At 61.5% G+C, this 23,391-nt stretch overlaps 1 protein-coding gene across 1 annotated transcript in view; it reads right to left on the bottom strand.

Moving 5' to 3' along the window:
• Nucleotides 1–1,043: 1,043 nt before the first annotated feature.
• LOC308620875 (mucin-2-like) overlaps nt 1,044–23,391 on the bottom strand; it is a gene marked incomplete at both ends in the record, with an annotated part of 32,614 nt that continues 10,266 nt past the window's right edge. The window contains 33 exons of the mRNA XM_081240762.1: nt 1,044–1,284; nt 1,396–1,619; nt 1,875–1,974; nt 2,087–2,378; nt 3,087–3,174; nt 3,838–3,868; nt 4,764–4,982; nt 5,084–5,210; nt 5,374–5,578; nt 5,783–5,911; nt 6,310–6,414; nt 6,510–6,632; nt 6,850–6,890; nt 7,119–7,223; nt 7,384–7,612; nt 8,087–8,118; nt 8,231–8,321; nt 8,442–8,521; nt 8,810–8,988; nt 9,657–9,882; nt 10,173–10,356; nt 10,931–11,178; nt 11,648–11,822; nt 12,192–12,403; nt 12,688–12,861; nt 13,721–16,147; nt 16,191–17,517; nt 17,613–19,441; nt 19,524–20,505; nt 20,619–21,010; nt 21,982–22,167; nt 22,546–22,589; nt 22,942–23,089. Of these exons, the coding sequence (XP_081096888.1) occupies nt 1,044–1,284; nt 1,396–1,619; nt 1,875–1,974; nt 2,087–2,378; nt 3,087–3,174; nt 3,838–3,868; nt 4,764–4,982; nt 5,084–5,210; nt 5,374–5,578; nt 5,783–5,911; nt 6,310–6,414; nt 6,510–6,632; nt 6,850–6,890; nt 7,119–7,223; nt 7,384–7,612; nt 8,087–8,118; nt 8,231–8,321; nt 8,442–8,521; nt 8,810–8,988; nt 9,657–9,882; nt 10,173–10,356; nt 10,931–11,178; nt 11,648–11,822; nt 12,192–12,403; nt 12,688–12,861; nt 13,721–16,147; nt 16,191–17,517; nt 17,613–19,441; nt 19,524–20,505; nt 20,619–21,010; nt 21,982–22,167; nt 22,546–22,589; nt 22,942–23,089 (11,195 nt within the window). The remainder of the gene's footprint in view (nt 1,285–1,395; nt 1,620–1,874; nt 1,975–2,086; nt 2,379–3,086; nt 3,175–3,837; nt 3,869–4,763; nt 4,983–5,083; nt 5,211–5,373; nt 5,579–5,782; nt 5,912–6,309; nt 6,415–6,509; nt 6,633–6,849; nt 6,891–7,118; nt 7,224–7,383; nt 7,613–8,086; nt 8,119–8,230; nt 8,322–8,441; nt 8,522–8,809; nt 8,989–9,656; nt 9,883–10,172; nt 10,357–10,930; nt 11,179–11,647; nt 11,823–12,191; nt 12,404–12,687; nt 12,862–13,720; nt 16,148–16,190; nt 17,518–17,612; nt 19,442–19,523; nt 20,506–20,618; nt 21,011–21,981; nt 22,168–22,545; nt 22,590–22,941; nt 23,090–23,391) is intronic.

Below are 23,391 nucleotides of genomic sequence, written 5' to 3' on the forward strand. Positions count from 1 at the left end.
TGATTTTTGAGAGGCCTTTGGGTTTTACTTTGTGATATTTGATTCAGCTAGCGTTGTTGTGATAAAGAGGTGGTGTTAGAGAGATAAATAAATAAATAAATAAATAAATAAATAAATAAAAGGTGCCCCGGGAGGGACTTCCCTGGTGATCCAGTGGTAAAGAATCCACCTTCCAAAGCAGGGGACGTGGGTTCGATCCCTGGTTGGGGAACTAAGATTCCACATGCCATGGGGCAACTAAGCCCGCATGCCACGAGAGAGGCTGCGTGCCGCAAAGTACAGAGCCCATGCGCTCTGGAACCCATGCACCACAACTAGAGAGAGAAAACCCTGCATACCACAACTAGAGAGAAGCCCGAGCATCACAAGGAAAGATCCCGCATGCCTCAACTAAGACCCAATGCAGCCAAATAAGTAAATAAATAAATAAATATTTAAAAATAAATAAATAAAATAAAAGGTGCCCCGGGAAAAGCAAGGTGGGAACTCGTGATGGGAATCCTAAGCCCGGTCCTTATCTAATGTCCAGGCTCTGGGTGTGGGCAGGGCTATCACACCGTGGGAGGCCTGGGCAGCATCTCAGAATGGGGCTGTGTTCTCACCACTGGGGTCTCCACTGCAGCCCTGCGATCGAGGGCCAGGCTGTGGGCCCAGGGCTCCCCTCACCGGTGGAGCCCCACAGAGCCCGAGAAGTGCTGCACCAGGGTTGACGACCTGCAGTCCTGCAGGGTGCCTGGGAGACCCCATCCCTCCCGGGGCCCAGGCAGGGGTCTTGGCTCTGCCGCCTTCCCCTGTGGTGGGGGGCAAGTGCCTGGGGGTGAGCGTAGCCTCTAGAAGGCCTGGGCGGCAGCAAGCCAGGCACTACCTGTTGGTTGTTATGGTCACAATCCCGCTGCGAAGTGAGGACCTGGAGGGGCACAGCAGGCACGGAGGTGGCCTGCACAGCTGGAGCCTGAGTGGGCACCATGGCCATGGGCAATCCTGAAGGCCACGCTGCAGGCCCGCCACCCTGGACAGCTTGGGCCAGCCGGCATCCCCAGGGGTCAAGCGTAGCTGAGCTGCAGTACCATGAGACCTGGTGGGAACTCGTGGGCCCTGCCCTGGGGCAGGTCCAGAATCAGTGAGCTCGAGGGAACGGTGCGGCGGGGGGGTGGGGGGGGTGGGGCACCTGCTGGGGTGGGGAAGACGGCATGGAGCAGAAGGACCCACGGCCTGGCCAACTCTGCCTTGGGGTCTACTTGGTGACCTTGGGAGCCCCTTGCCCTCCAGGCCTCAGCTTTCCCACTGAAAACGGGGTTGGAGTGAACCCTGTGTCAGGGCCCTTGTAGGGTAAGGGTCCACGGGGGCAGCAAGAGAAACAGGCACTTAGCCAACAGTGAGGTGTTTTATTCTTACGTAGCCTCCTGGCCAGGGGCAGAGGTGGGCAGGCTGGCGGGAGGGGGGAGGAGCTGTGACGACCCAGGGCTGGTGGGGCAGCATGGGGAGGGGCAGTTGCTTTGTCCCAAGCCTGGCCCTGTTCCCACGGCACCCAAGGCAGTGACGGAGACCTTGTAGCCCAGCTTCCAGGTCCCCGGGGCAGGGCCGCCCACCTGGCCGAACTGGTCCTTGTCTCCTGTGCCCTGGGGGCACCCCAGACAGGGGACAGCCCACCATGGGCCGTGGGAGAAGCAGATGGCCGTGGCTCCAGGTGCGTACCCCTAGGGAGCCCTAGGAGGACACAGCTCTGGGTGGTGAGCCAGGTGAGGAAGAAGACGGAGCATCTGGAGAGAGGAGGGGGCTGCAGGCTGCCCCCCACCCCCTCCCTCCAACACCTCTGCGACCTGGGTGGGCTGTGTGCAGGGGGAGGGGGGCGGGCTGTCGCGACAGGGACGCACCTGTCCTGCCAAGTCCCCATTTACAGAAGGTGTCCCCCAGGCCGCCCAGGGGGTTGGCAACATCTGCCGCCTCTGCCCTGGCACAGCTGTGCCTGAGAGCCTGGGGGGGCAGAGGCGGTGGAGGCAGGTGGAGGCCTCTTTGCTTCTGGTCAGAGGAAAGCTCGGCCCCAGAGACGTCAGTGGATGGGGGAGCTCAGCCCAGAGACCCAGACCGGGGGAGGGGCCCCGGGCTGGGGAGCAGGAAACCACCTGTCATCCGGGCTTTGCATCCATCGGCGGTGTGGGCCCGGCCTGGGGTCTCCATGGGGACCCCTCCCCAGCTAGAAACTAGGTCTGGGGCAGGTGGGGAACTCCTCAGGATCGGAAAGCTGAAGTGGGAGAGGGGCTGGGCTGGGAGCGCGGAAGGAGGGGCAGGGCCCAGGCGGTTGCTCTCTGAGCAGAGGGCTGGGTTGCCACCCACCGCACTGGTGTCCCGGCAGACAGCAGAGCCCTCAGAGCCCGCATCTAAACAGTGGGGTAGGGCAGGAACGGTTGGCCTGACGGAAGCGAAACAATGAATCAGTACCTCCTCCCCCCCAACCCCCCGCCCGCCTGGGTCTTCGTGGGCCTGGGGTCGCGCGCGGAGGCTGGCGGGCGGATGGTTCCTCCGCTCACGCACTCCCTGGTCCATTCGTCCGTGAGCGCTCGACGTGCGGGGTGCGTAGGAGGCGCCCGCGGGTTCCTCTCGGGGAACAGGGCCGCGGCCCCCCGCCACCTGCCGATGATTGTCAAACTATTTTTTTAATATTTATTTATTGATTTGGCTGCAGCAGTTCTTAGCTGCAACATTGGGACTCAGCTGCCATGTGCGGGATCTAGTTCCCTGACCAGGGATGGGACCCGGGCCCCCTGCACTGGGAACGCAGAGTCTTAGCCACCACTGCACCACCAGGGAAGTCCCTGTCAAACCATTTTTAAGCCAAAAACCTCTTTCCAAGCAAAACCTCATGGAAACCCCGTGTCCAAGAGAAAAAAGCCAGGGTTGTTCTGCTTAAATCAGCGGACCTGGGGGCGCAACCCACCCTTGCCCACCCCTGGTCACCCGGGAGCCCCCATTTCACAGCTGTGGACCTGGGAGGCCGAGGAGGATGCTGGCCAGAGCCTGACACCTCCCTGTAACCCGGCGCCAGCCCCGGCGCCGGCCCCAGCGCCCTCCCCCCGGTCCTGTCCTACAGGTCCCGCAGCCGGGGCTGGAGCTGCCGGGCCTGGGGCTCAGGTCCGGGTCCGGGTCCAGGTCCAGGTCCAGGCAACAGGCCACACACTGAGCGAACGGAGCTCACAGCCTTCATGGCCCAGGCAGGACAGAGGAACAGCTGAGAGCCTGCGATGGGCTCAGTGACCTCTTACCGGCAGGGCTGGTTCTGAGGCACCCAGGACCCCACGTGGCCACAAAGCAGGGGTGGGCAACCCCTCTGTCCCCTTAACAAACCTTCTGCTTTAGGAGGGGACTTGGTGACTCCAAGGCCAGCCCAGGCCAACTGACCCCCGAGGAGTCCGAGGGCTGGGCCAGGGGCAGTGTGAGCTCCTGAAGTCACCAGGAGCCCGGGATCCAGGGTGGTACTGCTGTGCTGGGGTGTCCTGACCTGGTGTCAGGGGGCGGTCAGGTCGGGGAGGGAGTCAGGTGGCTGAGGGGAGGGCAGTGGCCTCAGCCCAGCTTGGCAGGAGGCAGTGGGTGGAGGGTAGGTAGGGGGCCTGGGTCCACCCTGTGCAAGCCCGGCTGGGCCCTGGGCAGCTTCATCCAGCACCCATCAGCCAGGTGTAAATATGGCAGCAGACTGGGCCCCGGGGGGAGAGTGCCCTCCCCTTAGGTCTCCAAGGACGTTCATAGGTTGGCTTACTACACCTGGGGGTCCTCAGCCCAGGAACCCGGGGCCCCCACCCCCCCACCACCTGGTCAGAGAGAAGCAACGGCTCCCCTCCCAACCTCGTGGGTCTCCACGGCCGCCAGCCTCGCTCTACGGTAAAAGGACCAGAGGGTCCCTTCCCTAGAATTCCCATTCTGGTATCTCAGCCAGCGCACAAAGCAGCTCCCCAGACACACGTGGGCATGTGGACACATGGACACACGCATGCACACAGGGCCACTTCCCAGCCTGGTACCCAGAGCCAGCCGGAGGCCCTGCGAGTCTGTCTGAAGGGTCTGACGGCCCTGCCAGCTGCTTTATAGCAGCCCGGAAGGACCCATAAGGTCACTTTTTGTCATTTTTTGCAGCAGGCGTCGGCATGCTGCCCCCATCTGTGGACCAGGACCTTCTCTATTTTCCCCAGGGGGTGGCGCATTTCACACACACATGCAAACGTGTGCACATTCACACTCAGGTCACATATGCAAACACACACTCACATGCACACAAACAGGTGCACATGCAGCTTAATGGCTGCGAAAGGGACTGAGTCCTTTTTCACAAATTCGGGCTCAGAGGGCTTTCCGCAGGGGGGGGGGCCACCTGCATCTTGGTGGCCCAGCCAGGGCTTCGTGCACGCCAAGGACAGGATAGGGCAGGACAGTGCCTTCCGGGGTTTGCCAAAACCAGGCCAGGCACCTGTGCACTGTGTCCCCCTGATCCTGTGTGCAGAGCCTGGTGGCCGGAGCCCACTCGCTCCCCAGGAATCAGCCAGACCTCGGCTGTGCACGGCGGCCCACCCAGACGCCCAGCCTCTACTGAAGCACAGCAGCACGGTGTCTCTGCCTGAGTTTATTTAGGAAAACAAAGAATTGAACAAAGGCTTGGAAAATAAATATCCGCAGAGGGAAGGTCAGCTTAGGAGGCGAGGAAGCTCAGAGGGTCAATAGAGGGGGTGTACGGACGGTGGAGGCGGGGCCCGGGTGGCCGAGCGCTCCCCGCTCACCCCCACCCCGGGCCCGGGTCCCTGGGGCCAGAGCGCCGGGCCCTGTGCTGGGGGGACAGCTCGCACACGGTGTCCTGGCACAGACAGCTGTCAATGTGGGTGTAGGTGTGGCGGAGCCAGTGCCCGCCCGGGCACTGCAGCATCACCTCCTGCTGGCTGGTGCGCTGCACCTTGCAGCAGGAGCACCTGTGGTCCAGGGACTGGGCCTCGACCGAGTACCTGCAGAGCGGCCGGGGTGAGGGGCCACTGCCTGCTGGCACGGATGCAGCCTCCCCCGCCCCCCGCTGCCCCCACCAGGGCCACTCGCGGCCTGGGCTCACCTGGAGAAGGTCTCGCAGGACCCGGAGCAGTCGTTCATGGTGACCAGCTTGGTGCAGCCGTTGTGTGAAATTTCCCTGACGACGGGGACAGTGGAGCAGCGGGCCCTGGTCTCATTGCGAGGGAGGCCTGGGGAGAGGGGACAGAGGCTCGGGGGGTCTCCACCACCCAGGGCCCCCCCCTCCCCCTCACCGCTTCCTCTCCCCTCCCCAAGCACCCCCCTCGGCCGCCCTCAAGCAAGCTGGGCTCTGTCCTGCTTCTCTTTAGGAAGGGATTCAGGCTTCCTGGGCACCCTGGGTGACGCCCTCGAACTCAGCGTCCGGCCGAGAGTGGCACAGAGGGGACAGGGTTCCCGGGGCACCATCCCCTTGTGCTCTCCTCCCTTCAAGGGGCCCGGGTGGAGCCCACTGCCAGGCCGCCACGCCCCGTGCCCCAGGAGCCGCCCGCCCGAACTCACATTTCCTGCAGCAGCCATTGGGCATGAGTGTGATGGAGCCCTGGCAGGAAGGAGAAAGAGCTGGGACTCTCAGGTCTCCCCGAGCAGTGACAGCCCCCCTCTTGCCATGGGGGTGGAAGCAGCCATTCCTGCATAAGGGCCCACAGCAGACCCTCCAGGCTGAAGGCTGCTGTCCTGGTGCTGGAGGTCCAGCCGCTCAGGAACATCGGGGACCCCCACTCCCAGCAGTGATGGGCCCGCTCACCGGGAGACAGGTGCTGGGGTCAAAGTCGGGGCAGGTGATTTTGGAGATGGATGAGATGAACTGGTCATGTATCTTCATGCAGCTGAAGAAGGTACAGTTGTTCAGGGGGTCTCTCTTCATGTCCCCAGGCTGTGGGGCAGAGAAGGGTCTGTGGGAGGCCTAGCAGGAGTCCCACCCAGAAAGGCAACTGGAGACACCTGGCAGCTCCCCAAATAGCCTGCCAAGTGCAGGCCACAGGCCCGGGCCCACCAGGCCGGCGGCACCCAGGAGGGGCCCAAGGACTACCGGCCTGTAGTCCACAGACGGGACCACATCCTAACCCCTGCATCCCACAGAGGTGACCTGATCTGGAAAGGGTGTCTTTCAGAGGGAGGTGAGTTAAAGATCTCAAGGTGGGACCATCCTGGATTACCCGGGGCGTGGGGGAGGGACAGGGAGTCAAAACCCCATGACAGGTGTCCTGCTAAGAGACAGGACGTGTACAGCCTTCAGCCTTGCCCCAGGCAGGGAAGGACAGGCGTGTGCACCTTCAGGGCCAGGCTCTGGCTGCCGGGCTTGTTGATGCTGATGATGCACTGGGTCTGCTGGCACTTCTTGCAACACTTGCCGGGGGCGTCCACCAGCTCAAAGCCCTGCAGGACAACCGGGCGGGCTAGCGTCGAAAGAGGAAGGGCTGCGCGGGGACAGCGGTGGGTGGGCCGCACTTGACTGGGCAGGGGCTGCTTACGCTGTTGCAGTAGGTGTTGCAAGGCACGGGGGTGCAGGAGATGTTGTTGAGCTGCGTGGCGTTGTCCCTGTGTTTGGTGCATATGCAGTTCTGGCACTTGGAGGAGAAGACTGGAGAACCGGGCTTCGGGAACGGGGAGGGCAGGTGAGGCGGGGCCTCCAAGGCACCTCCCCTCCTCCAGGCCACCGCCCCCCATCACCAGCAGGGGAGCTGGGTGCCCCGGGTGCCGAGAGCCCCCAGAGCAGGGCCCCTCACCGGGCCAGCCAAGAGCCTGCCAAACCCCACGCCCCGAAGCCCCCTGTGCACCCCGCCCCGCTCCCCGCAGCCCGTCAGGGCTCACCTGGTACTCAGCTTTCCCGAGAACACACACGCCCTTGGGCACTTGGGAGGCAAAACAGGAACAAAGGTCAGACTGTCCTGCCTGAGCCCGTGTGGACGCAGAGCCCGCGGGCTGGGCTGGGTGCATCCACCGGGCAGGATGTGAGCCCCCAGGCAGGGGCCACTGCAGCCCCACGCCCCCACCTCCCCACTCCCCCGTCACCCCGCCGCCCAGCCCCGGCCCGGCTGCCTGGCCTGGACCTCCTTCCTCCCCCACCCCGGCCCACCTACCACACGAGTAGAAGGGGCAGCACCTCCCAGGGACCATCTCGCTCTTCACCTCGAAGCCCAGCGAGCACAGCGGGGGCTTCCTGCTGCACAGGCTGGCGTTGCACTCTGAAGGCGGGAGAGACGCCCCATGAGCACGGCCGCTAGCTGGCCGAGCCCCGACGCCACCCCGCGCAGGGCTGGGTCCTGAAGCAGAGGGACCCGGGGCCTGGACCCCCATGGCCCCACTGACGCCCACTCTCCTGCGGACACGCCCTGAGGCCCCCACCTCCAGAAACCATGCGGCAGCAGGGCGCTCCCTGCCCTGCGGGCGCCTTACTGCAAGAGGTGATGTTGCAGCAGGTGTTGGCAGGGTCGGCCTCTGTGACAGCGTAGGTGCCCTCCTCCTTGCACTCCACGAGGGGCCCCGGGTGGCATGTCTTGGGCCTGCAGATGATGCCGCTGCCCCCCTCCAGGCAGATGCAGTCCTTGCAGTCGAACTCGAAGTGCTCCCCAAACTGCAGGGAGGAGGGGGGAACAGGGAGGGGGAGAGCGGGCGCCAGTCAGCCCGAGGCAGCACTGCACCGGGCGGCCTGGGGAAAGCCCGCGCCCTCCCCGCTCTGAGCACACAGGGCAGGTTCTGGGCCGGGACACTCACATCACAACCGAGACCTGCTCACCAGCGTGTGCACACACAGACCTGGCACGGGGCAGATGCACCACATGTCTCTGTGGGGCTCACATAGCGTGGAGCTAAAGAACCAACCACGCGCAGGAGACACGCTCTACACTGTAGATGCCGCCGCAGGTGTAGACAGAGTATCAAATGGCTGGTGGGTGGATCCCCTGCTAGCCCAGCCTTCCAGGACTTAAATCACTCGTTACTCATTATAGTCTCCAAGGGTCCCAGGTTCTCATTCCAACCCATCCCACCTCCCAAAATGCAGGGCTCGTGGGAGTGTCCAGTCCCAGCACCAAGGGTGCTGGCCTACCTCTCTGGGCGTGTTGTCGGGCCCCACGCAGCCTAGGAAGGAAGGAGACAGGCCCCGTGAGCACAGCCCCGTGAGCACAGCCCCAGCACGTGGGAGCTGGCCTCAGCCCCAGGGAGGAGGAGTGGCCTCTGGCAGGCAGCCTACCGCACAGGTCCACGCAGACGTCGAAGCCGGGCGCGTAGTTGGTGGTGCCCTCGGGACAGAAGCAGCCTTCCACCAGGCGTGGGCTCTTTGCCTGGGTGGGGCTGGGCGGGGGAGCATCATGAGACGGCGAGGGGACAGACTAGACGACCAGCCCCGACACACTGGCCAGGAGCACGGTCAGAGGGCCAGCCCGCCACCCCGACACATCCACAGTGACTGACCTGGACTTGCAGGTGGGCTCCTCCATGGGACCACAGGCCCGGTAGTCTCGGTGCGCTGGGCACGTCACCACTGTGGGGAGGGGGCAGGAACCGAGGGCCCAGAGTCAGAGGGGGAAGCCTGTGTCCCCCACCCTAACCGCCAAGTGACATCGTGCCCAACCCCTCCCAAACGGGACCCCACACTCCCGCACGGGCTGAGCATGGCCTCAGCCCCCCATGCTGTCCCGAGCCAGGAGGAGGGGGCCCAGCCCGCCGAGTGCTGAGCAAGGCTGCTCTTCTGGTGGCCTGTCCCCCGACCCCAGTCCGGCTTCCGGCACAGCGCCCATCAGAGCCCGGGGTGGGGCGGGCAGACACTCACGGCAGGCCCCGCCGGTGTGGCTCCGCCAGTCGACGCAGATGCCCTCCTGGGCACAGCGGGCTGCGTAGGTCTGCAGGCTGGCACACTCCAGGCTTGAGTTGGGCACGGTGAAGCTGTCGAATATGCAGGCTTCGTAGAAGTGCTTGGGGGATGCCACAGTGTGGCACGGGGCGAACAAGCTGCGGGTGGAGGGCTGCAGGTCACGGTCTGGCCGGTGCCCCAGCCTGTCTCACAATAGCCCCTGCCCAGCACCTCCACCTGGGCTGTCCCCCCGGGGCCCGGCTCAGCCTGCACCACCAGACAGGTGCCCGTGGGCTGAGGGTGGGAGCAGAGTGGCGGGGCTGGCCTTGGGGTAGGGGGACCAGCGCTGTGGCCCGAGGATGAGGCGCTGTGCTCGGGCCCAGAGATGGAAGCTTCGTGTCTAAACAGCCACGGGGTGCCAAGATCCCCTCTCCAGCAACGCCAGCAGGGGACCTCGCAGCCCGACTCACCCACCTCTGGGGACGAGCTGCTCGCTCCCAGGGATGCCAGCTTTGTGGGCACCCCCTCTCTGTCTAAGCCCAAATACCCCTCCAACATCAGTCCTGGATGCGAACTCTGTCCCGGGTCAACTAGTCTACCCAGGATTCACGCTCAACCGCCCCTGCACCAGCCCAGGAGGCAGGAGAGATGGGGGGTCACAAAGGGCACAGGGACAGCTTGCAGGCCACTCAGCCCCATGGAAATCAGGGGCCCGAGTCCTGGGCCCCACTGTGACCTCCTCCTGCATTCCCAGCCCCAGGCTCAGCCCCTGTGGCCTCTTCTCCGCAGACCAGTAGGGGTGCAGCTGGGCCCAGGGCAGGATCACCTGTCCTTGATGAGCTCGCAGAGTGGAGATGGAGAGCCCGCCCCGGTGGTTGGGCTGCTGCCCACCGACGGCCAGGTGGCCGGGCGCTCGCTGGTGAAGCCCCTGTGGGCACAGTGCGGCTCCGAGGGGTCGTCCACCACCCAGTGGCCAGCCGCGACCTCGCAGTTGGCGACGACCTCCCCACCAGGCAGCATGCAGTCATCCGAGGTGTTGTTGGTGCACGTCCCTGTGTCGGCAGGAAGGCCACGTGTCCCTGAGCCAAGCCCAGCCGTCCAGCAGGCTGGGCAAGCCCCCAGGACCCACCCCCTCGCAGCCCAGGTCCCTGGTGGCCGGCTGGCCGGGGCCAAGGGCACAGACTAGACTAGGCTCCTCTTGGCTTCCCGCAGGAGCCAGACCCAGATAAGGCGGGGGGGGCCTGCACAGCGCTGAGAACCACAGCCGCGGGGGAAGGCGCCCACAGCCAGCCGCAGCCCGGACACCCTCCCTGGGGCAGCGCACAGGGGGCGAGAGGCTCACCACAGCGGCCCTTCGTGTTGTTGCCGAACCGGTGGTAGGGCAGCCGGATGGAGAAGGAAAGGCTGTCGTAGGAGATGAGGGCACCCAGCTCAGGGATGTCCACCACGTAGCTGATGCCTGACTGGTACACCTGCAGCCCGTACTTCTTATAGGGCAGCGCCACGGCCTGCCTGTTGACCTGCACCTGTGGCCGAGGCATCTGGGGTCAGGGGAGGCCAGCAGGGCGGGACGAGCTGTGCCTCCGGAGGCACCTGGGGTCACCCCACCCCCACCTGTCCTCAGGCTGAGTGCCCAGTGGGGGGGATCTCTGCCCATCCCTCTCCCCCTCCCCCTCTTCCTTGTCATCGCGCTGGGCCAGATCCTTGTCCTGACTCGTCTCAGGGACAAGGTGGCAGGGCCGCTGTCCTCAGAGTCCCCCGGAGACCTGGGGGACCCCGTGCAGGGGGTAGAACTCCTCAGGCCACGGGAACCAACAACTCCATGCAGTGTGTTCAGGGCCCCTCCCCCACTCACCCCTGTCCTCAGGGAGGGGGCTTCTTCCACAGAGACCTGTGCCCAGGGTGGGTGGCAGGGGCATGAGAGGGGGAGGTCAAGAGGTCCCTGAATGCCTCCAGAGGGCCAGACACAGAAATGTGTCCGCTGAGTGCCACCCTGCCTTCTCCAAGCCTGGCTCTGGGGGAGGAAGCCCAGCCTCCCACCGGCTAAGGAAGCCCGCATCAGTGTGCCCCGCCGTGGACACCCTTCCCCAGCCAACGTACCTGCACCCTCATGGGCATCGTGTGCACGGTCTTGATCAGCACCTCTTGGGTCTCATGGCGCACGATGAGCGTGCGGGGGCAGGGCGCTTGGCTGTTGATGTCACAGTGCTGGTTGTCGATGTAGACCCCGAAGTTGTCCACGGTGGGGGTGATCTCCTCCACCAGCACGTACGTGCAGTTGCCCTGGTAGCTGTAGTAGAGCCCATCGAAGGTGACGTAGTGCGGGTCCCCCCAGCCCGTGCAGTAGCCTGCAGAGGGAGCTGGGGTGAGCCAGTGCTGAGCCATGGGCTGGGGGCTGGGACAGGGACAGGGTCAAGGACAGGGACCAAGGGTCAAGGATCAGGTGGGAAGGGCAAGCAGAAACTGAGGGAAGCCCCGAAGTCTGGTTCCTGGGGCATGTGGGACATCTGGGCCCCAAAAGTGCCTTCCACACTCAGCCCGCAGCTGCCAGGCCTCGGTTCCAACTCCAGCTCTGCGCCCACCCCCCACCCCAGGCCCCTCGGCTGTGGCCATGCTCCACCAGGCAAGCCCCTCCCTCCCCACAGACCCCTGGCCTGAGATGGGGAATAAGCAGGAGGAGTGAGAAATTGCTCCAAACGTGGGTCTGACTCTCTGCGGGTGCTCAGCCATCAAAGCCATCATGACAGCCTGGGGTCTGCAGCCCCCACACACACAGTGGGGAGCAGGTGGGGAGGGTCTCTGCGGCGTCGGGCTTACAGTCACACTCCCAGTGCCAGCAGCACTTGTCGGGGTCCTCGACGCGCACAGGCATGAGGCCGTTGGAGCAGGTGGGCATGGGTGGGGGGTCGCACTTCACCTCCACGAGCTCCACGGTGTTGTTGTACTTGCAGATGGCCATGGTGCAGTTACACAGCCACCAGGTCTCATTCTCCTGCAGGCGGGGAGGGCACAGGGTCAGCGGCACCAGCCTGGCACCCAGGGTCACACAGGAGGGGTGGGCCGTGCAGGCGAGGCCCCAGGTGAGCACCTAAGAGCCCTGCCCAGGAGGCTGAAGACAAAGGGCAACCCTGTCCAGGAGGGCAGCCAGCCGCCTCACTACAGCAAGGGGTGCGTGAGAGAGAAGGTAGGAGGGCCGCAGCAGACCCTGAGCCCAGGAAGCTGCCTGAAGCCTTGGCCCGACTGGGGATGTGGGGCATAGGGGCAGGGGCATGACCAGCAGAAAGGTAGCACCTGGGGCTTTGGATGCCCAGATAGTGGGTGTGTGTGCCCGAGGGGACAAAAGCCACCCACAGACACAGACCTGTCTGGGAGGATCGAAGTCCAGGCACGCAGGGGGCTTGGTGGTGGGCGGCACACTGGATGTCATGGATGACCGGGTGGTGGGTGTGGATGGGCTGGGAGTTGGGGAGGGTATGGATGGGCAGGACCAGTTGAAGATCTCTAGGGTGCACTCCAGCGAGCAGTTCACGTAATAGCAGGTGTCTCCATGTGTGCTGTTGTACACCAGCTCACCTGCAAGGGGAAAGACCCAGTCCTTACCCTGTCCACACAGGGCTGGCCACCAGAGTACCCAGGCAGGTCCCCACAGAGGCCACGAGAGAGAAATCCACACCATCCTCACTTACCCCTGATTTGTGGTGGCAGCACATGGGGCTGGCCATGGAGACATCCACCCGTGCTGGCATCCAGCTTCCCAAGCAAGCCCCCAGTTTAGACCTTCAACTGACCCCTAGGCACTGGGAAAGCAAAGTCCCGCCAGCCTGCATTGCCTGAATCAGAATGAAAAGCTTGGGTACCTGGGGCATAGTACGTGTCATTGAAATAGCAGCATGTCCTCTGGGTGGAGATGATGACTGAGACGATGCTCGTGGTGATGTTGGGTGAGGTTAATTGGATCACCGTGGGGGTGGTCACACTGGAGGTCAAGGTGCTGGTGGTCTGTGGCGTGGGTGGCATGGTCGACAAGTGTCCTATTGGTGTGGAAGTTCCCGTGGAAGTCATTGACACAGTCGCAGGAGTGGGTGTGGGTGTGGAAGGGGGGCCTGTGGTGGATGAAGGGGGCCCAGTCGTGGTTCCATGGGTGGGAGTGGTCTTCGAGGAGGTGGGACCCGAGGTTGGCGAGCCTGTAAGAATGGAGGGTGCAGTGAGGGCTGAGGGCGTCCACCCATCGTAGATGCACAGGCGGCCTGGCGGCAAGCGCGTGTGGGCAGCTCACTCGAGGTACGTGGTACCTGGCGTGGGAGGCCCCACATCCATTTCCCCAGCCCTCAGTCTCAGGGTTGGGCCGAGTGTCAGGGCCCACAGTCTATGGTGTATGTAACAGGGAGGCCACGGGGGTGAGGCACCAGCTCCAGGCAGCACCAGAGCCACAGGACACTGGTCCATCAAGAGAGGCTGACCAGCTGTCCTCCAAAGCCCCAGAGGGGAAGTGCAGCTGGAAGAGGGGGGACAGAGGGAGAGTCTCCCAGGGCACCTGACTGGCAGCCTCTACTCCCCCACGAGGCCACACATGCCTCGGTGGTCTCCCAGCAGGATGGCTTTGCCCATGTAGCCCATCTTACAGCCATGGGCTGAGGGATGCGGCACACAGGCAGCCATGCCCAAGGAGAGACGTACTGTGGGGTCAGCAGCTCCCTGAACGCTCAGCAGTGGGACCTGGGGGGCAGGAGAGGCAGGCGAGCCCTCCTGGAGCCTTCTTGGGGACCGGTCTCACTGGGTAGGGCGGGGGGCACCTGTCTCAAGTCCCAAGAGCTGTAAAGCTCCCCTGGAGTGAGAAGGAACCATAAGCGCATCACCAATAACCACGCAAGTTCCATGGTCTCTGTGTACCTGGAGGGGTGGTGCCAGGTGTAGGTGGAGAGGGCGTGGTTCCTCCTGTTGTAGTGATGGCTGGTTCTGTCAATGCTGGGGTCTGTGATGTGCTGTATGTCTCCACAGTTGTTGGGGCGGTGGTCACAAGCGTGGTAGATTCCGTGGAAGAGGGATAGGTGGACCGGGAGGTTGGAGGGGAGGACGTAGGAAGAGATTCTGATGTGCTGCTGGTGGTGCTAATATTGGGAGGTGGGGTTGGAGTCTCTGTGGATGTGGCAGTGGTCGGGGAGGGGGTTTCTGTGGTGGTGGACGCTGGAGTTGGGGTCTCTGTTATGGTGGGTGTAGGTGTTGGAGTCTCTGTGGAGGCGGTGCTAATGGTGAGGGTCGGAGTTGGAGTCGCTGTGGAGGTGGTGGTCAGTGGTGATGTTGGGGTCACTGTGGTGGTGGTTATTGGTGTTGGAGTCTCTGTGGTTGTGATAGTGGTGGGGATTGTCTCTGTGGTGGTGGGTGTTGTGGTTGGGGTCTCTGTAGTGGTCGGAGTGGGAGTCTCTGTTGTGGTTGTGGTGGGGGTCGGAGTTGGAGTTCCAGTTGAAGTGGTGGTGGGTGTTGTGGTTAGGGTCTCTGTAGTGGTCGGAGTGGGAGTCTCTGTTGAGGTGGTGCCAGGGGTCAGAGTTGGAGTCCCAGTTGAAGTGGTGGTGAGTGTTGTGCCTGGGGTCTCTGTAGTGGTCGGAGTTGGAATCTCTCTTGTGGTTGTGCTGGCGGTCGGAGTTGGAGTGGTGGTGGGTGTTGTGGTTGGGGTCTCTGGAGTGGTGGGAGTTGGAGTCTCTGTTGTAGTTGAGGTGGGGGTCGGAGGTGGAGTTCCAGTTGAAATGGTGGTGGGTGTTGTGGTTGGGGTCTCTGGAGTGGTCGGAGTTGGAGTCTCTGTTGTGGTTGAGGTGGGGGTCGGAGTTGGAGTGCCAGTTGAAATGGTGGTGGGTGTTGTGGTTGGGGTCTCTGTAGTGGTCGGAGTTGGAGTCTCTGTTGTGGTTGTGGTGGGTGTCAGAGTTGGAGTGCCAGTTGAAGTGGAGGTGGGTATTGGGGTTTGGAACTCTGCTGAAGTGGTGGCAGGGGTCGTGGTTGGAGTCTCTGTTGAGGTCGTGGTCGGTGGTGGAGTTGGGGTCACTGTGGTGGTGTGTGTTGGTATTGGGGTCTCTGTGGTTGTCGGTGTGGTAGTGGTGCGGGTTGTGGTCTCTGTGGTGGTGGGGGTTGTGGTTGGAGTCTCTGTTGAAGTAGCAGTATGGGTCGTTGTTGGGATCTCTGTGGTGGTGGTCGAAGTTCTGGGGACACAATTAAATGGAATCGCACAGCAGTAGACTTTGATCTCATAGTTGAGACAGTAACTTTGGGGGATGGCTCCCCCTGGCTTCTGGTCTTGGTTTTTACACATAAGCCCAACAGAGGTGTTACACACCACATTTTGTCCAAGCTCTTGGAGGGGAACGTCGGGATACATGGTGGCTCTGCAGGAGATGTTGCTTACCCTGCCCAAATTACAGAAGTTCTCAAGGGATTCAACGTCTCCACCTTCTCTGGAAAAGTTTGGTTTTCCAGAATCCACCCAACCAGTCCATTGGCACTCTGGCAAACACTCAGTGGATGTTGGCACTGTGGAGGTTGTCAGTGGGGTGGTGGGAAGGGTGGTGGTGGGTGGGGTGGTGGGGGCTGTTGTGGTTGGGGTCTCTGTAGTGGTCGGAGTTGGAGTCCTTGTTGTGGTTGTGGTGGGGGTCGGAGTTGCAGTCCCAGTTGAAGTGGTGCTGGGTGTTGTGGTTGGGGTCTCTGTAGTGGTCAGAGCCGGAGTCTCTGTTGTAGTTGTGGTAGGGGTCAGAGTTGGAGTCCCAGTTGAAGTGGTGGTGGGTGTTGTGGTTGGGGTCTCTGTAGTGGTCGGAGTTTCAGTCTCTGTTAAGGTGGTGCTGGGGGTCAGAGTTGGAGTCCCAGTTGAAATGGTGGTGGGTGTTGTGGTTGGGGTCTCTGTAGTGGTTGGAGTTGGAGGCCCTGTTGTGGTGGTGGTGGCTGTTGTGGTTGGGGTCTCTGTAGTGGTTGTGGTGGCACTCGGAGTTGGAGTCCCAGTTGAAGTGGTGGTGGGTGTTGTGCCTGGGGTCTCTGTAGTGGTTGGAGTAGGAGTCCCTGTTGTGGTGGTGGTGGGTGTTGTGGTTGGGGTTTCTGTAGTGGTTGGAGTCTCTGTTGTGGTTGTGCTGGCGGTTGGAGCTGGAGTCCCAGTTGAAGTGGTGGTGGGTGTTGTGCTTGGGGTCTCTGTCGTGGTCAGAGTTGGAGTCTCTGTTGCGGTGGTGGTGGCTGTTGTCGTTGGGGTCTCTGTAGTGGTCGGAGTTGGAGTCTCTGTTGCAGTTGTGGTGGGGGTCGGAGTTGGAGTCCCAGTTGAAATGGTGGTGGGTGTTGTGCTTGGGATCTCTGTAGTGGTCGGAGTAGGAGTCTCTGTTGTGCTTCTGCTGGCGGTTGGAGGTGGAGTTCCAGTTGAAGCAGTGGTGGGTGTTGTGGTTGGGGTCTCTGTAGTGGTTGGAATCTCTGTTGAGGTGGTGCTGGGGGTCAGAGTTGGAGTCCCAGTTGAAGTGGTGGTGGGTGTTGTGGTTGGGGTCTCTGTAGTGGTTGGAGTCTCTGTTGTGGTTGTGCTGGCAGTCCAAGGTGGAGTTCCAGTTGAAGTGGTGGTGGGTGTTGGGGTTGGGGTCTCTGGGATGGTGGGAGTTGGAGTTTCTGTTGTAGTTGTGGTGGGGGTCGGAGTTGGAGTCCCAGTTGAAATGGTGGTGGGTGTTGTGGTTGGGGTCTCTGCAGTGGTCGGAGTAGGAGTCTCTGTTGAGGTGGTGCTGGGGGTCAGAGTTGGAGTCCCAGTTGAAGTGCTGCTGGGTGCTGTGGTTGGGGTCTCTGTAATGGTTGGAGTCTCTGTTGTGGTTGTGCTGGTGGTCGGAGGTGGAGTTCCAGTTGAAGTGGTGGTGGGTGTTGTGGTTGGGGTCTCTGGGGTGGTGGGAGTTGGAGTCTCTGTTGTAGTTGTGGTGGGGGTCGGAGTTGGAGTCCCAGTTGAAGTGGTGGTGGGTGTTGTGGTTGGGGTCTCTGCAGTGGTCGGAGTAGAAGTCTCTGTTGAGGTGGTGCTGGGAGTCAGAGTTGGAGTCCCAGTTGAAGGGCTGGTGGGTGTTGTGGTTGGGGTCTCTGTACTGGTTGGAGTCTCTGTTGTGGTTGCGCTGGCGGTTGGAGTTGGAGTCCCAGTTGAAGTGGTGGTGGGTGTTGTGCTTGGGGTCTCTGTCGTGGTCAGAGTTGGAGTCTCTGTTGCGGTGGTGGTGGCTGTTGTGGTTGGGGTCTCTGTAGTGGTTGGAGTCTCCTTTGTAGTTGTGGTGGGTGTCGGAGCTGGAGTCCCAGTTGAAATGGTGGTGGGTGTTGTGGTTAGGGTCTCTGTAGTGGCTGGAGTTGGAGTCCCTGTTGTGGTGGTGGTGGCTGTTGTCGTTGGGGTCTCTGTAGTGGTCGGAGTTGGAGTCTCTGTTGCGGTTGTGGTGGGGGTCGGAGTTGTAGTCCCACTTGAAGTGGTGGTAGGGGCTGTGGTTGGGGTCTCTGTAGTGGTTGGAGTCTCTGTTGTGGTTGTGCTGGCGGTCCAAGGTGGAGTTCCAGTTGAAGTGGTGGTGGGTGTTGTGGTTGCAGTCTCTGGGGTGGTGGGAGTTGGAGTCTCTGTTGTAGTTGTGGTGGGGGTCGGAGTTGGAGTCCCAGTTGAAATGGTGGTGGGTGTTGTGCTTGGGGTCTCTGTAGTGGTCGGAGTAGGAGTCTCTGTTGAGGTTGTGCTGGGGGTCAGAGGTGGAGTCCCAGTTGAAGTGGTGGTGGGTGTTGTGCTTGGGGTCTCTGTAGTGGTTGGAGTCTCTGTTGTGCTTCTGCTGGCGGTCGGAGGTGGAGTTCCAGTTGAAGCGGTGGTGGGTGTTGTGGTTAGGGTCTCTGTAGTGGTTGGAGTCTCTGTTGAGGTGGTGCTGGGGGTCAGAGTTGGAGTCCCAGTTGAAGTGGTGGTGGGTGCTGTGGTTGGGGTCTCTGTAGTGGTTGGAGTCCCTGTTGTGGTTGTGCTGGCGGTTGGAGTTGGAGTCCCAGTTGAAGTGGTGGTGGGTGCTGTGGTTGGGGTCTCTGTAGTGGTTCGAGTCTCTGTTGTGGTTGTGCTGGTGATCGGAGGTGGAGTCCCAGTTGAAGTGGTGGTGGGTGTTGTGGTTGGGGTCTCTGCGGTGGTCGGAATAGGAGTCTCTATTGTAGTTGTGGTGGGGGTCGGAGTTGGAGTCCCAGTTGAAGTGGTGGTGGGTGCTGTGGTTGGGGTCTCTGCAGTGGTCGGAGTAGGAGTCTCTGTTGAGGTGGTGCTGGGAGTCAGAGTTGGAGTCCCAGTTGAAGTGGTGGTGGGTGTTGTGGTTGGGGTCTCTGTAGTGGTTGGAGTCTCTGTTGAGGTGGTGCTGACGGTCAGAGTTGGAGTCCCAGTTGAAGTGGTGGTGGGTGTTGTGGTTGGTGTCTCTGCAGTGGTCGGAGTAGGAGTCTCTGTTGAGGTGGTGCTGGGAGTCAGAGTTAGAGTCCCAGTTGAAGTGGTGGTGGGTGTTGTGGTTGGGGTCTCTGTAGTGGTTGGAGTCTCTGTTGAGGTGGTGCTGGGGGTCGGAGTTGGAGTCCCAGTTGAAATGGTGGTGGGTGTTGTGGTTGGGGTCTCTGCAGTGGTCGGAGTAGGAGTCTCTGTTGAGGTGGTGCTGGGGGTCAGAGTCGGAGTCCCAGTTGAAGTGGTGGTGGGTGCTGTGGTTGGGGTCTCTGTAGTGGTTGGAGTCTCTGTTGTGGTTGTGCTGGTGGTCGGAGGTGGAGTCCCTGTTGAAGTGGTGGTGGGTGTTGTGGTTGGGGTCTCTGCGGTGGTCGGAATAGGAGTCTCTGTTGTAGTTGTGGTGGGGGTCGGATGTGGAGTCCCAGTTGAAGTGGTGGTGGGTGCTGTGGTTGGGGTCTCTGCAGTGGTCGGAGTAGGAGTCTCTGTTGAGGTGGTGCTGGGAGTCAGAGTTGGAGTCCCAGTTGAAGTGGTGGTGGGTGCTGTGGTTGGGGTCTCTGTAGTGGTTCGAGTCTCTGTTGTGGTTGTGCTGGTGGTCGGAGGTGGAGTCCCAGTTGAAGTGGTGGTGGGTGTTGTGGTTGGGGTCTCTGGGGTGGTGGGAGTTGGAGTCTCTGTTGTAGTTGTGGTGGGTGTTGGAGTTGGAGTCCCAGTTGAAGGGGTTGTGGGTGCTGTGGTTGGGGTCTCTGCAGTGGTCGGAGTAGGAGTCTCTGTTAAGGTGGTGCTGGGAGTCAGAGCTGGAGTCCCAGTTGAAGTGGTGGTGGGTGTTGTGCTTGGGGTCTCTGTAGTGGTTGGAGTCTCTGTTGTGGTTGTGCTGGTGGTCGGAGGTGGAGTTCCAGTTGAAGTGGTGGTGGGTGCTGTAGTTGGGGTCTCTGGGGTGGTTGGAGTTGGAGTCTCTGTTGTAGTTGTGGTGGGTGTCGGAGTTGGAGTCCCAGTTGAAGGGGTTGTGGGTGCTGTGGTTGGGGTCTCTGCGGTGGTCAGAGTAGGAGTCTCTGTTGAGGTGGTGCTGGGAGTCAGAGTTGGAGTCCCAGTTGAAGTGGTGGTGGGTGTTGTGGTTGGGGTCTCTGCAGTGGTCGGAGTAGGAGTCTCTGTTGTAGTTGTGGTGGGGGTCGGAGTTGGAGTCCCAGTTGAAATGGTGGTGGGTGTTGTGGTTGGGGTCTCTGCAGTGGTCGGAGTAGGAGTCTCTGTTGAGGTGGTGCTGGGAGTCGGAGCTGGAGTCCCAGTTGAAGTGGTGGTGGGTGCTGTGGTTGGGGTCTCTGTAGTGGTTGGAGTCTCTGTTGTGGTTGTGCTGGTGGTCGGAGGTGGAGTTCCAGTTGAAGTGGTGGTGGGTGTTGTGGTTGGGGTCTCTGCAGTGGTCGGAGTAGGAGTCTCTGTTGTAGTTGTGGTGGGGGTCGGAGTTGGAGTCCCAGTTGAAATGGTGGTGGGTGTTGTGGTTGGGGTCTCTGGGGTGGTGGGAGTTGGAGTCTCTGTTGTAGTTGTGGTGGGGGTCGGAGGTGGAGTCCCAGTTGCAGTGGTGGCGGGTGCTGTGGTTGGGGTCTCTGGGGTGGTGGGAGTTGGAGTCTCTGTTGAGGTGGTGCTGGGAGTCAGAGTTGGAGTCCCAGTTGAAGTGGTGGTGGGTGTTGTGGTTGGGGTCTCTGTAGTGGTTCGAGTCTCTGTTGTGGTTGTGCTGGTGGTCGGAGGTGGAGTCCCAGTTGAAGTGGTGGGGGGTGCTGTGGTTGGGGTCTCTGGGGTGGTGGGAGTTGGAGTCTCTGTTGTGGTTGTGCTGGCGGTTGGAGTTGGAGTCCCAGTTGAAGTGGTGGTGGGTGCTGTGGTTGGGGTCTCTGTAGTGGTTCGAGTCTCTGTTGTGGTTGTGCTGGTGGTCGGAGGTGGAGTCCCAGTTGAAGTGGTGGTGGGTGTTGTGGTTGGGGTCTCTGGGGTGGTGGGAGTTGGAGTCTCTGTTGTGGTTGTGCTGGCGGTTGGAGTTGGAGTCCCAGTTGAAGTGGTGGTGGGTGCTGTGGTTGGGGTCTCTGTAGTGGTTGGAGTCTCTGTTGTGGTTGTGCTGGTGGTCGGAGGTGGAGTCCCAGTTGAAGTGGTGGTGGGTGTTGTGGTTGGGGTCTCTGGGGTGGTGGGAGTTGGAGTCTCTGTTGTGGTTGTGCTGGCGGTTGGAGTTGGAGTCCCAGTTGAAGTGGTGGTGGGTGCTGTGGTTGGGGTCTCTGTAGTGGTTGGAGTCTCTGTTGTGGTTGTGCTGGTGGTCGGAGGTGGAGTCCCAGTTGAAGTGGTGGTGGGTGCTGTGGTTGGGGTCTCTGTAGTGGTTGGAGTCTCTGTTGTGGTTGTCCTGGTGGTCGTAGTTGGAGTCACAGTTGACGTGGTGGTGGGAGGAGTGGTGGTGGGGGTGGGGGTGGTGGGTGTGGGTGGGGTGGTGGTTGACGGGGTGGTAGTGGGGATCGTTATCGGGGTCGTGGGACACTCATCCATCAGCAGGCAACAATAGACTCGTATCTCGTAATCATAGCAGAGTCCAAAAGGTCCGTTTCGAAACTGGTCTTCGTTCTTGCAGATGAACCCGAAGGAGACATTGCACTGAGCCTCCTGGCCCAGCTTTTCCCAGCTGAGATGGGGCTCTACGGCCACCCTGCACTCGATATCCTTGGGGGCCCTGCAGACACGGTTGAATGTCTCTCGGTCTCCACCATCACTGCCGATTCTGGGATGGTCATCGTTGATCCACTCGGACCAGAAGCAGCATAGCCCTAGGCGAGCAAGACCCAGCGCTGGTCAGCCAGGCTGGGGCGCGCCTTTCGGGAGATCAGTGGGACTCAGAGAACTGAGATCCCCGTGAGCTGCTGTCCCCATCATCACCAAAGGGCCCAGTGTTGGCTCTGAGACTCTAAGCTGAGCCCTAACTTCCACCCTCCGCTTCTCCCCTCCTTCTGCAGCTAAACACCCAAGACCCCCATATGCCATGCCAGTGACAGACCCAGGCCTCAGAGCGCCAGCCTAGCACCCTTTCCTCAGATACTTTCAAATCCTTATGCCCAACAAATAAATAAGGAAAGGGCCACCCAGGCCAGCGAAGAAGCACGCCGGCAGGGACTTGGTCTGGACTCTTGACCAATGTTTTCACCCTGAACTGGTCAAGTCCCCTGCACGAGTCCCTGGGCTCAGCAAATCGGGAATCAAGTCACCAAAATACACCATCTTCAGTCCCTGAGCCAGTGGTCCCGCCCACCCAGCCCAGCCCCGTGTCTGGGTCTCGAGGGAGGCGCCCAGCAGCTTTCTGCAGCTCCCCGCCCTGTATCATTGGGAACGCCATCAACATGACTTACTCGGAGTTTTTGAAGAGGAAGATGGCACTGCGGTAAAATGGGGGAAAAAAGAGAATGTCATTCTATAGCTTTCACGTTTTTCAAACCTTTTAATTTTACCAGTTTCTTTTCCCGGTTGCTGTCATACGCCTGGAGGCTCGTTCAGCAGTAGCTGCAATTTCAGCCCGAGCAGACGCACAGGGACTTGAGGGTGTCTCTCTGCCTCCTCTAACCCTTAGGGGTAGTTTCCTGCAGGTCTGGGGAGATGGCCCCGAGTCGCCATCACTGCAATCTGGGCTCAGGGATGTGGTCAAGATGCTGGGAGGCAGGGGACACTTCCTGAGTTGAGAGGCATGTCAGCATCACCCCCATCTACCTAGAAAGGCCGCCCTGCTGGGATCAGGGGAAGACCTTACCTGTACTGGTGCTCGTGGTGGTGGAGGGGGTGATGGGGGTGATAGAGGTGGTGGTGGCGGGTGTTGAGGGGGACGATGGTAGTGGGGTGTGCGGGCAGATGTCGAAGTGCTTCTCCACCATCCCGTTGGGGCCACAGATCTCCCAGTAGCAGAAGGAGCTGTCCTGGTTAGAGGTGACAATCTTCCCTGGGGGGAGGCCGACGTCAACAGGTCAGGAACGAGACAGAGACTCACAAGGCCCTCCTCAGCCTGTCCCAATAAGGGGGAGACTGGTTTCCCCCCCCTCCAACCAATGGCAAACCAGCGCCCGTCAGGACCCCATTCCCAGAATCCTAAGGGGTGCCCATCAGAACACAGAAGCTACATCACAGACGGGGCGCCTGCTCCCCATCAGGAGAAATACAAAGATTTCAGGTGAGCCCTAGGGGCTGCTGCAAATCAGAGGCTCATCTGAGCTGGGAGGGCCCCAGGGAAGCCACACAGAAGAAAAGGGGGAGGGGGCGGGGGGAGGGGGAGAAGGAGCTCACCACAGCCCAGGAGGACAGTCAGGGGCGGGCAGCTTACCTTCTTCTGGCTGGCAGACAACTTGCGAGGAGTTGTTACACACACTGAAAAGCAAGGGCAAGGCTGCAGGCCCAAGGAAACGCTGGCCTCTCCCAGCCGGCCTCTGCCCTCCAGCCCGCGCCTCTGCTACCCGCCCAAAGCCTCTGGGCGCTACCCCGAAGGCTGGGCCCAGGAGCCCCCGCCTGGGTTCCCACTGTGGGCAGAGAGGGGGCGAGGCGAGGGCAGCAGAAGGAAGGAGGTCCCACTTCTCCCCTCCCCCTGGGTCCTGTGTGCGTGCGGCCATGTGTCCACATGTGTGTACGTGAACACCGTGTGCCAGTGTGTGTGCGTGGATGTGGGTGCGTGTGTACGTGTGTGCTGATCTCCCCCGGGCCCCTGCGATGTGAGCTTAGATACCAAGAGTGGCAAATCTGGTCCGTGGGCACAGACTGTCCAGGTCGGTAGTGAGTGTCCTTGACGTAGCAACCACATTTGTCCTGTGTGACACACGTCTTCAGGTCCTCGTTGTAGATGGGACTTTCCTTAGGGCACCGTGGGTAGCAGCCTGGTGGGCACAGGGCGCTGGGCTTGGACCGGCACGGAGGACCCCACATCCACCCCACCCTGGCAGGTCCTCTTCTCCGGATGTCCTCTGGGAAGGCGGGGGCCTGGACACCCCTCCTTCCTTTGGCCTTGTGGCCAAAGGGACAGCCAGGCCCCGCCCAGCCTCCTGGGGGCCCCGCCCACTGCCCCCTCCTCGGGTCTCGTGCGTGTCCTCGGCTCACAGACACTGCAGAGGACGCCCTAGCGCCCACCTCGCCCTCTTCTGATCCTTCCCCACAGCCGCTTCGCTCCTGACCGCACATG

Source organism: Mesoplodon bidens, assembly GCF_964165515.1.
Source record: "Mesoplodon bidens genome assembly, chromosome: 7".
Taxonomy (NCBI): domain Eukaryota; kingdom Metazoa; phylum Chordata; class Mammalia; order Artiodactyla; family Ziphiidae; genus Mesoplodon; species Mesoplodon bidens.